Below are 12,059 nucleotides of genomic sequence, written 5' to 3'. Positions count from 1 at the left end.
TGTTCCTCCTCCTTCATGGGAGTTCTTCCAGCACGTTTTAGTAACACCACAAAGTAAAATCGGCATTTGCCTCCTGGAGCATTGGGAGCTGCAGTTCCTCGGCCATTAGGCAGTGTTACCACCTGCGGCCTAATTCAGTTCCTCACCTCAGGGCCTGTGTTTGCCACTGAGCTGCCGGCGAGCCAGCAGCTTTTACACGGCACTTCCAAACAAACGTTCAACCAACAGTTGAAGTTTAACACCTATTTTGCATTATTTTGCAATTACTGCGATTTTGCAGTATTGGTGCGCCCGCTGGAGCTTTCACTCCTCGGCTATGTCGAACCCACTGCTGGCACAGCGAGGTGCGGCTCTCCAGGGCACTGCGCACCCCGGGCGGTTCCCAGGGAGGCACTGCTCAGGCCCGTGCCGGGCAAAGCAGCGGGAGCAGCGGCTCCGGGCTATCCGGCACCGCAGCCATTCCCGCGGCCATTCCCTGAGGTTCATTCCTTCCTTCAGCTCCAGCCGCTCCGGGAGCGCGGCACAGCCCACTGCCGCCGGCGGAGGGGGGGGGGGGGCTGGAACACACCAACCCTCCCAAAGCTAGGGGGGGCCACGGCTGCGCGCTTCCTCCTGTCTGTCCCCCGGTGGGCGGGGCAGAAGTGATAGGCAGAGCGCGAAGCCAATCAGAGAGGTCAGCGGGCCGAGGCAGCCGGAAGCGGTGCCGGGCGGAAGCGCCGCGGGGGCGTGAGCGGGGCAGGGCTGGGCTGGGCTGGGCTGGGAGCGCCGGGGCGGGACCGGGCCGGGCCGGGCTGGGATAGGGAGCGCCAGCCGGATACTGAGAGCAGCCGGGATACGGAGCCGAGGCGGCGGCCCCGCCGGTGATGCGCACTCCGCAGGGGCTGCCGGCCCGCTGAGGTCGGTGCGAGGAGCGCCGGCGGTGGCGGCGCGGCCATGCCGTGCACCTGCGGGAACTGGCGGCGATGGATCCGGCCGCTCGTGGTGCTGCTCTACATCGTGGGGCTGCTGGTGGTGGTGCCGCTCTGCGTATGGGAGCTGCAGAAGCTGGAGGTGAGCGGCGCGGCCGGGCCGTGGGCAGCGGGCTCGGCCCCGGGCTGGGAGGCGGCGGGGAAATGTGCCACCTCATCGGAAAAGTGTAAAAGTATCGAAATCACGGGTGCCAGCAGGATGGATCCAGGTTTTGCTCGGTGGTGCCCAGCAATAGGACAAGAGGCAACAGCAGAAATTGATGCACAGGAAGTTCCACCTGGATACGAGGAAGAACTTCTTTACTGTGCAGTGACCACACACAGGAACAGATTGCCCAGAGAGGTTGTGGAGTGTCCTCCTGGAGATATTCAGGAACCATCTGGACACAATCCAGTGCCACGTGCTCTGGGATGACTCTGCTTGGGCAGGGAGGTTGGACCAGATGACCCACCGTGGTCCCTTCCAACCTGACACATTCCGTGAAAAGACAGGCTGGAGAAGTGCCATGGTGCTGCTGGACTCATTTGTCCTGTTGCTAAAGCCCTAGTGAACTTCAGAGGAACAGAGCAGTGTTTCTTTCCCCTTCTGTTTCTGTAATAGTTGGTGTTTGAACAGTTGGTACAATTCTGAAGAAACTCAAGTCAGCCAAGAATCTCAAAGTGACAATAACAGGTCAGGTTGGAAGGGACCACAGTGGATCACCTGGTCCAACCTCCCTGCAGAGTCGTCCCAGAGCACATGGCACAGGATTGTGTCCAGGCTGTTCTTGAAAATCTCTGACAGAAGAGACTCCCCACCCTCACTAGACAGTTTGTCCCACTCTGTGGCCCCTGCACAGTAAGGAAGCTCATCTTCATGGTCAGGTGAAACTTCCTGGGCATCAGTTTCTGCCTCTTTCATTGCCTCTTGTCCTATTGCTGGGACCCAGAAGAGTCTGGCTCTCTCCATAAGTTCATCCCAGAACTTAGAGTTTGAAACTTAGTACTAATGCTGGCATTCATAAAGGTATTTCTGTCTGTTTTTGGAGAATTTAGTAGAGCATCTCTATGGATAGAGAAGCTCCTGTTTCATGCTGGTGGTAGTGTAACTGTGGTGTGTGAATTACACACATACGATCACATTGCTTCTCTAACAAGAAGTAAAATTTTAACCTTAACATATATGTGTTGTTCAATGTGATGCAGGTCTGTGGCCCTGGAGGTAAGCATTTTCAGGACTTAATGACAGTAAGATCTGTCTTGAATGTGTTGAAAATTTTCGGGTTTGAATTCCTGTTCTGATGCATAATGCATGCTCAGCATAATAGGTGTTTATATCCAAGTTTATACCATTAAGTCTGATACTTGTAGAGAAACTGATCAGAAGTAAAACTAGAAAACAACAGGAGACATGGATGTTGATGTATAGAGGATCAGAGAAACGATTCTCATCAAAGGCAACTGACAAGAATGTCCTAAGTTTCTCAAGTTTTGGTACTTAGGATTATTAGTTGTTTTTCAGAGAGCTATGATTTAAAATTTCAACCCTGTGTTTTAGCAGACATTGTGGTTTTATGTATCTACATCCATATCTATTTCAGTTTGTTATATGAAAACTAATTGATTACTATTTGGAACTTGATTTTAAAGCTACAAAGACTTTAAATCCACAGGTTTTCAGAAACTTTATAATGCAGCACTGAATGAAGACAAGTTCCACACATAAAACAAGGAACCTGTTGTGGGTTTCAGTAAATTAAGTACTGGGCATTACTCTGCTTTTGTGGAATGTTTTGTGTACTTGTAATAACTCGACAGTATTAAGACTGAAACTTTGATCTTGCAAGGTTGGAATTCATACCAAGGCATGGTTTATCGCTGGGATATTTCTGCTAATGACTATTCCAATATCTCTCTGGGGGATACTGCAACACTTAGTCCATTATACTCAACCTGAATTACAGAAACCAATCATAAGGTAATATTTCATGTTTTACCTATGCTACAAATGTTGGATTTAATTCAGACTAAAAATACCTTTAGTAATGTAAAATGTTCTTTTGTTGTTGTGACAGGATTCTGTGGATGGTGCCAATTTACAGTTTAGACAGTGTAAGTGTTCTCTTACTGTTACCAGCTCAATCAAATTCTGTTTGTTGTGGGAGTGAGGGAAAACAGTGTCAGGCAGAATCTGTGCTGCATCTAGGGGGTAGTCCTAGAAACTTCTAGGCATTCCTGTTTATGGAGCATGTCAGAAGCATAGCTCTAGTCATACCACATTCTTCTTTTGGAGATTTGGGGTTGCTTTTGATAACCTTTCTTAGCCCTGTCCATGAGTATCCTTTATGATGGATGTGGAAGGGGGTATGACAGGAGCCTTTTGCCCTTCCATCTTAATAGCAGAAGTGGAAACAGGACTGATCCAAGAACTGCCTCAAAATTCAGTGCTGTACCTTCCTTACCCGAGTTAGGCTTACTACTAGAATTCTTTCCTGAGTTATGCTGAGTGCTAAAATGATTCCTTTTTGGTTCGGGGGACAAAGGATAACATTAACCTTTGTGCAGTACAACAGCATTGTGATAGTCAGAAACTGAGAGCTCTGACAGCTGATCCATAACCACAGTTTCACTAAAAGTAAAAAGTTGGGTTTTGGTCTGAAACTCACCCGTGTGTGTTATTTTGTAGCTGTAGCATTGCTCTCCCCTTAGCCCAGTGCTCTCCCCTTAGCCCTCTTTGGTCAGTGCCTGCTGGCTCCAGAGCTTGCTGAAGCAGTGTTGTCATTGGGATCCCTTTTGTCTTTCTCGCACATAACCTTTTGTGTACCTCTCTTCTTGCAGTGGATAGCTTTGAAATACCCCAAGATTGCAATATATGTGGATACATGTCGAGAATGCTATGAAGCTTATGTCATCTATAACTTTATGGTTTTTCTTTCAAATTACTTAACCAACCGGTACCCAAACCTGGTGTTAATAATAGAGGCGAAAGATCAGCAGAGACATCTGCCCCCTCTCTGTTGCTGTCCCTCGTGGGCTATGGGAGAGTGAGTATATCATGACATCTTCAAGCTCTAGGCTGTGTAGGCAGATCCAAACATTTTGTTTTCATGCTTAGCAGCATAACAATTGCTGCTTGATGGAGGGAGTTTATGGTTTGTATGGGTTTGATCAGCTGTGAACCTCTGCTGAAAGCAGCTGTGGACAAGTGACAATCAAGCTATAAAACATCCTCTGAATTGGACTTAGTTACTAATATGCATGGATTGACTCAGGGGGTGCTGAAGGAAACTCTTATTTTTGAGAAATATTAAAAAAAGGTCTCCTGGAATCTGCTTCCTTTGCTCTTTGCCACAAACCTCATGTGGAGCTGGGAGTAGACTGGGTAGCCTGTTGTTTTTACTTCAGATGAAGGGTGAAAGGCCTTATGCATCTGTACTGTTTATATCTGAATGCTTAAAGTGATAAAATCTCTTAGGAGATTTTGATTTTGATAAAGCTGTTTGGGGTGAGGGGAAGGGAAGGTGGGCTTCAGTGATCACAGCTTCTTTATAGAGTTTGCCATAGTGGGCAAAGAGCTTTGGTTCTCTTAAGCATTTAGGGCAATTATTATGATTTTTAAGTCTCTTATATTTAGACTCAAAGTTTTTCTTACATCTTCAAACACAGCAAAAATTGCATTCTCTTTGTATAGCCCAGCCAGAAGCTTTTCATGGCTAAAATAAGTGAACCATTGAATATTTCCTGTAATGTGTCTGTAAAAATCCAGCTCTTTTGTGTATTTTGTGTATACACTCTGTATGATGCAACATCTTAAGTCCTGGCTGTAGAAGTTGAAATTACCATCAAATTAAAATTTAACTTAGTAAATCTATTGAGAGTAGGACTCATCCATAAGAGAATTGTATTGAAATCCTTGCACAATGAGTTTTTTGTTTCTCTTTCAGAGTTTTATTGTTTAGATGTAAACTGGGTGTTTTGCAGTACACTGTTGTCAGACCATTTACTACCATCATTGCTTTGTAAGTATACTAATAAATAATTAATATTGATCTTCAGGATATGATTTTGAGTTACACTGGAAAGAATTGTCATGCCCTTTGTGTTGGATCAAGGCAGTTTGAAAGCAGACTTGTGTTGCATGCTAAATAGGTCTCAACAATTTGAATCAACTTATGATTTCTTTATGGCTTTTCTATAGCAAATGACTATTTGCAGAATTGAAATCATGAATACTTAATGCCAGCTTCTGTAATCAGTGGGATAGAATGTGAAGTACTGTTGGGGTGGGAAAAACATTTTTATGATCTCTTAATTTTTAGATTCTTTTTTCCTCCTCCCTTTTTTTCATTGACTTCAACAACTGAGAAGTTTTAAAGGCAGATTTCTTGTAACTTCTGAATTTTTTTTAAACTTCACATGTGACAAGCTTGACTGTGTGCCTTCATATCATACAGCCTGTGTTTGTAAAAGAACAGTAGACAGTCAGACATGATGATGCTGAAAGCTTAATTTCAGGAGCTTTGCATTGATGGTCATTACTGTTAATTCTGTGAGACTGTGAAAAAAGTTGCTACTCACAATGAATATCCATATAAATATTTCTGTTTTTTATATTTATATATATATACACATGCTGTTGGAAAGTGATTCTTGTGCAGGCCCCCAGTGCCCATATTTGAGTACCAGAAGAGGTTTTGAATTCTAAGGATTGACTGATACAGTGAGGATGTAGCACTTGAGGGAAGTGATCTGTTACTCCATAGTGATTAATTCTAAAAATTCTTCCAGAATTTGTGAACTGGTGGGGGTGTATGATGAAGGAAACTTCAGCTTCAACAATGCATGGACTTACCTAGTTATACTTAACAACATGTCGCAGCTAGTGAGTATCAGGAGTACATTTTTCTGCTCTTGGAATTCATCAGTATTATGTGAATCTTCTATGGGAACTGTTGGCAGTGATTGTGTAAATGTCTGGTAATTCTTACAGGTAGAATATTTTCTATTTTAAGTCAAAAATGCTGTCTGTTAAATATTATGTATGAAAAAACTGGAAAACCAGATAATCTAAAACTTTGTTATTTTTACAATGAAGCTCCATTAAGTAAGCACCTTTCTACCCCAAATTATTTGATGAGTGAGGTGGTCTGGCCCAGGCATTAGAGCTGCAGACCTGCCCCTCTCTGGTAAGAGATGACTCCACTTACCCCCACAGCTTCCTCCCAGCACTCATACAAAGAATCAATATGTTAAAAATTCTGTGTTGAAAATGGTGATAACATTCACAGGAAAAAAATAAAAATGGTGTGTGCAGTGCTGAGAGTCTGGCCTACCCAACATCTTTTTTTTGTTGGGTCAGCTGTCAGATAATGTCAGGGTAAGATGTTAGCCCCTAAAATTGAGAGTTTCATTTTGGAGTCCATGGGTTGCTCTTACTTCTCTTGGCAACAGCAGCAGGAGTCAGAACAGCATAACAACTAGGATCATTTGGAAATTCTGTCCTACTCTTGCTGCCACCCCTGTGTTTGATGGGTCACTGTCACAGAAGGAGCTGTAATTGCTTTCTGCTGTGACAGCAGTCCCAACAGCAGCACCAGCTTCTGTGTCCTGGTTGAAATGATTGGAATTTCAGGAAGAAAAAGAAAAGAAAGTGCTTTAAAACAGAAAGGCAAAGATGCCATAAAACCAAAGCCTCTTTTTTAAAAAAACAGATAGCATTTTAAGGTTGTCTCGTGCTATGATACATATTTTAGCTGTAGAAATGGTGTAACACAAGTCCCTCACAAAATAAACATGGATTTGAAAGCTTTCATTAATTTTCTTTTCCTTGTCAGTTTGCCATGTATTGTCTGGTGCTGTTTTATAAAGTACTGCGTGAGGAACTGAACCCTATCCAGCCTGTTGGCAAGTTCCTTTGTGTGAAGATGGTAGTTTTTGTTTCTTTTTGGTAAGTGGATTTTTTACTTGTTACTTCTTGCTCTCAGAGCAGATTGTAGAAGAGCTAAAAAGGCTGGATTTGTTATGAAGTTAGATGGCTTAGAATGTCTACCCATGATCTTAGTGAGCTGCAGTGAGGGGAAGAGGGTACTACTGGTTGGAGAGAGCAGTCTTGTTCACTTAAGATTATTTTTTAGACTTGCTCTTTTGTAAGGTGATTCTCAAGAACATAACTTTAGAATCTTGCAGTTATTTCAAAACTAATTTCCTTTTAAAAGTAAAAAAATTACTTGTTCAAAATAAGTTACTGTAAGTTAAATAAAAATTGCTGTTTGAGCATTGCTCACACTGAGCTGCTAATGAGGGAGTGGATTTGACTATCAGAGCATTCCTTTCTGAGCTACAGCAACATTCTGAAAGAGAAGGAACTTGTTCTAATGACTAACTGGAGCAAGAAACTCTTCTTTAGTTCTCTGTTCTGTTGGTCTTTAGGGTGAGGGATGAATGACATCTCTTGTTAAGTTTGTTTCCTCCTCTTCAAATCTAAGTATATGAACAGAAAAAGTTTTTTTAAGATTCTTCCTATGTACACGTATGACTAGATTTGCTTGCAGATTTTTGGCACTACTGTTACATTCTAATACAAATACTTCTTATAATAAATTCCCTTTATAGGCAGGCTGTGCTCATTGCATTGCTGGTGAAAGTTGGTGTTATTTCTGAGAAACACACCTGGGATTGGCAAAGTGTGGAAGCTGTGGCTACAGGCCTACAGGTAGGAGCAGATGGTTATTTCTGGGCAGAAATGGTTATATGTAAGATGACACAGCTGATCTCAAGGAAATACTTGGAAATACTCAAGGAAGTAACACAGGCTTGATTAGTAATGATTTATTCTAAGCTGGGCTAAATTTCAGTCAGTGAGCCCATGTGAGTTTTATGCTTAACACTTCTATATCCGTGGCAGAAGGAATGTGCCCCAGTGAAATATGTCTGCATTTCTTCTTGCAGGTATTCATTGTAGAGCTGCTGCTTGTTAAATTATCTGTTTAAGTGAAGTCCTGTATGTATGGCTCTCTGAAAGCTGCCATGAATATCTTGGTGGAAAGGTAGCTGATGTCAGTATCCCAGGGCAATTGCAGCCTTTCAGTTGTAGAAGAAACCCAGAACTATTTTTCTCCAGTTACAAATGATTAAGTCAGTATCTCTATCATTGCAGGATTTTATAATTTGTGTGGAGATGTTTCTGGCTGCTATTGCACATCACTACAGTTTTTCCTATAAACCTTATGTTCAAGAAGCTGAAGAAGGCTCATGCTTTGACTCCTTCCTTGCAATGTGGGATATTTCTGATCTAAGGGCAGATATCTCCGAACAGGTTCGAAATGTGGGTAAGTAACAGGATTTGTACAATCTATCAACAGCATCTGTATTTCCAGCTTCATGTCACACTATTGCCCACCTTTATAGCAGCCTGAGAACATTCTATTACCAAATCAGTGGCAACTGCATGCCTAGAGGATTTCATGGTTTATCTGGCACTTTTTTCTTTCCAGAATTCCTGACTGATTTAGAGTCTAGTTTTTAATTTTTCTTTTAAAAAGAAAAGGTTAGGTAAGTTGTTTTTCTCTAAAATGGAAAGACATACTTTTCTTTATTAAAACTAATAATGCCCATGTAAAACTAATACAAAACAAAGACTTCTAATTTAACATGACTGTTTTAGAGTTTATGTGTTCGAAGACCAGTGTTGGAAGGATTAAAAAACCTTTTCATTTTGCATAATTCTAGGGAGGACAGTTTTGGGCCAGCCAAGGAAAATGTTTTTTGCTGAGGATCATGAACAAAATGAGCATACAAGTTTACTGTCTTCATCTACTCAAGACCCAATTTCTGATGCTTCTTCAATGCCATCTTCACCCATGGGTCACTATCAGGGGTTTGGACACACTGTGACCCCTCTCACAACACCGACGACAGCCCCTGCAGTGGATGGGATTTTTAACCCTTCTGCCAGTCAGGATGCTGAAGAATCACCTGAACTAGAGAACAACTTAGCAGAGAAAGCTCTGGATAAAAGTTAAACTTGCCTTTTCTTTGAATGTGTCAAGGAGTCATTACATACTTGCCACACGTGTCCTGTTAACATGTACTGTTAAGGATGGAATTTGAAAAGCTTGGGAAAGCTGCTGCATGGACAGGAAGAGGATATGGTATGGCTGTAACTGACATCTGAATCCAGAATCTGTAATGGATGGGAGCATCTGTGAGTACCCCATGGATATGAAACACGCACACTGTTTCTGCATAAATTTAAGCATCATTTCCTTAAACTGCTAAATGCTTCCACATCATATCAAAATTACACTGAATTTCATTAGTGCAAAAGAAACATTTTAAAAAAATCCTCTGCTCATATAAAAATAAAGTGCAAATACTGCTAGCAATGGGAAAGCCTAATTTCAAGAATGTATTTTAAGGAGAGCAGTAGCAAAAACTGTTTGTGTTAACTTTGCTTGTCTTAATGATGGTTAGCTTCCATAGCCAGTGCTGAATGGAATGTGGGTGAAATGATAGCTTCTGTATAGATGCCACCTTCTTCCCATTCCTACATGGCTAAATAAAGTCCCTTCATGAAGATAGTTACTACCAAGCATTAGTAAAGAATCTCTACAAAGAAAACATTCCCTGAAGGCCTTGCTATCATGCCCAGATCATATGGTTGGTGTTATCTGTTGTCTTTGAGGCTCATAGTTTGTAAGTCTTTTATATCCAGAAGAGACAGCCAGGATGGTAGGTTTGGATTAATACTTTACCTTGACTATTCTTTTCCCTAGCCTTCTAAAATAAGAATAATGGTTACTTACCTTAAAATACATGGAGGGGGAATGAAGGATATCGAAAAGGAAGTAGAAAACAAAACTGATTTCTTTATTTTGGGCTGCAGTAAGTTCTTTAACACTTAAGTTTTTTTTTAAGCTGTTAAAGCGGGATATCTTGTGTCTGTAGTAATTTGTGTTCTTAAATTTGTGTCTGTGTGTGATCGTATTATGCTTCTAGGATAGCCTGGATTCAAATGTAATGTTGTTTTTTTTTTTTCCCCAGAGAAGACCTTTGCTGAGGTAAAACTATGTAGTAATTTAATACTGGAGTTACTAGGACTAGATTTCAGCCCAAGAAGCAGTACACTTGTATCAAAATGTTACTTTGCAAAAACTGACAATGTCAGTTTTTTGTTTTTATCCCATTATCAGATTTTTACTATTATTGCATGTTTGCAATCTGACAAAAACAACCAAACCAGTAGAGCACTACTTTTTAAATGACAAGATCTTAAGTTTCTTTTTCAGCATTGTTAGCATTTCCAGGATAAATGTTTAACTTCTGGCTGTCAGTAAATTCATCTTAAGTGCTTCTTTTGCAGTACTAGTGTGATGTAAATATTGCGCCTTACTCACTAGGCTGCATATTTTATAGCTGAGTATGTACTTGCTGTATCTGAAGTTAGTGAGAAAGTGAAAATCATGATTTCCAATTTGCCAACTCATTGCCTTTGTTGTAAATAAGCAATTAAAGATTTTATTTAAACGGTTCACCTTCCAGCAATTTGATTTACTCTTACAATAATTTAAGAGTGTGAATGACACATGACTACAACCATCTTCACAGAAGAAGAGGATCTTAAGTAGAACTACTGCAAGAGTTTGTGCTTTCAGTATTTCATGGCTTCTACTGTAAAGGGAATTCTTGTTTGGGTTTATGAAAAATCAGAATCTTCTAATCCATGCTTGATCCCAGGTATCACCTCATGCATGTACCAGCTTTGCTCTAAAAGGAAGCAAGTTGTACAGGTTCACAGTGCATTGGGACCTCAGTGCCCACTGCAGCCACTACCAGAAATAACCTGATTTCCTGCATCTATACAGGTAAAAAGGGGCAGGGGTAGGAGTAGTATCTGAGGGAGCAGGGCTGCTGCAAGCAGAGTAGCTACTCTGCTCTAGCTCTTCAAAAACCTCACTCTCAAGAATTTTTTTTTAATACTTGAAGTTATGTCTGTTTGGTATAAAACAGGTTCAGAGAGGACCTTGATAGGAAAACAGCTATTTAAGTGTCTTGGTTAATTCTTTCAGGGTATTTCTTGAAAGCTACTAAGTTATTATTATTCAGTTATTCTATTTGCACAATATAATATTCCTGCTTGTTTGTTTCTTTCTGGGAGAAAAGTTATTTTTTTAATTGCAGCAGCTTATAGGATCGTACCTTTCCCTAAAAACTGCTATTGAATTTAAAAAATAAATACTAATCTTGCAATGATACTTATCCTGTCTTTTGAAAACCACTACCAGTATTCCACAGCAAAACCTATCACAATTACATAAAAAGTTAATTTGCAAATTGTTCATTTTCCTCTTAACTGTATTTATTCCTCTGCTGTTTTATGCCAAATCTCCTCCCAAGTTTTTTAATCAGAAGTCTTGAGGATTGCTCTTGCCTTACTCAAGGAGACTAGAATGTCTTTCATTTGTCTTGGAGTCACTTGCCTTTCATCCTAATTACAAAAATTTTAATAAATACATCTAACCTACACTGTAAGGTTTTTGTTTTTATCAGAGGTGTTCTTGCACAAGAAACCTAAACACTTTTCTATACAACTGCACTCTGGTGAAATCACTATATACCAGGTTTAGTTGTGTCAGACTAACTTAAAATTTTATGGATCATGGTTTTGTGATGTAGTATCAAAAGCCTCTGTCCTACTCTCACTCACTTGCATTTCATTATACATTGTACCCCTTGGATAAAGGATGGTATCCAGTTACCTTATCTTCAGAAAACATTACTTTGTGCCTCTGCTTTGGAAAAAAAATAAAATGGACATGTTTCCTCCACCCTTCTAAAAGCAGCTTTATCATAGCAATTTCTCAGGTGCAGGTTCAGCTGAGGCTGAGACAACTCCAGCTCTAACAGTCCCTGAAGTTAAACTGAGTGGACTTTACAGAAATTGACATATAGAAATAAGTTAAACTATCTGAAATGTTTGACTTAATGAAGAGTATATCATGACTTCAGCAGGCCCAGAGCTTATAGAAGAATAATTTTTGGATGGCTCTTTATACTGGCTGCTGTTAAGGCAAGATCACAGAATTGCCTCTTCTCCATTAAACAGCCTGCACA

At 40.9% G+C, this 12,059-nt stretch overlaps 1 protein-coding gene across 1 annotated transcript; it reads left to right on the top strand.

The window, feature by feature from the left end:
• Positions 1–753: 753 nt before the first annotated feature.
• On the top strand, positions 754–10,477 carry TMEM184C (transmembrane protein 184C). Its single transcript, XM_071431481.1, has 10 exons — positions 754–1,050; positions 2,795–2,925; positions 3,023–3,059; positions 3,786–3,991; positions 4,892–4,966; positions 5,736–5,829; positions 6,782–6,894; positions 7,560–7,659; positions 8,104–8,275; positions 8,676–10,477. Exons 1-10 carry the CDS (start codon positions 934–936, stop codon positions 8,966–8,968), a joined length of 1,338 nt encoding a protein of 445 aa, XP_071287582.1. The 5' UTR covers positions 754–933; the 3' UTR covers positions 8,969–10,477.
• The last annotated feature ends 1,582 nt before the right edge of the window (positions 10,478–12,059 follow it).

Source organism: Agelaius tricolor, unplaced genomic scaffold (genome assembly GCF_023055355.1).
Source record: "Agelaius tricolor isolate 1412-34295 unplaced genomic scaffold, bAgeTri1.0.p SCAF_8, whole genome shotgun sequence".
Lineage (NCBI taxonomy): Eukaryota > Metazoa > Chordata > Aves > Passeriformes > Icteridae > Agelaius > Agelaius tricolor.
The sequence above is the reverse complement of the archived record's forward strand: the minus strand, read 5'-3'. Positions and strand labels throughout refer to the sequence as shown.

Bases quoted from the DNA above. Each gene is read 5' to 3' on its own strand.
- TMEM184C (XM_071431481.1), top strand. From the start codon at position 934: ATGCCGTGCACCTGCGGGAACTGGCGGCGATGGATCCGGCCGCTCGTG. The intron at 4,967-5,735 runs GTAAGTATACTA...AAATTCTTCCAG, and splicing joins TTTACTACCATCATTGCTTT to AATTTGTGAACTGGTGGGGG. The intron at 5,830-6,781 runs GTGAGTATCAGG...TTTCCTTGTCAG, and splicing joins TTAACAACATGTCGCAGCTA to TTTGCCATGTATTGTCTGGT.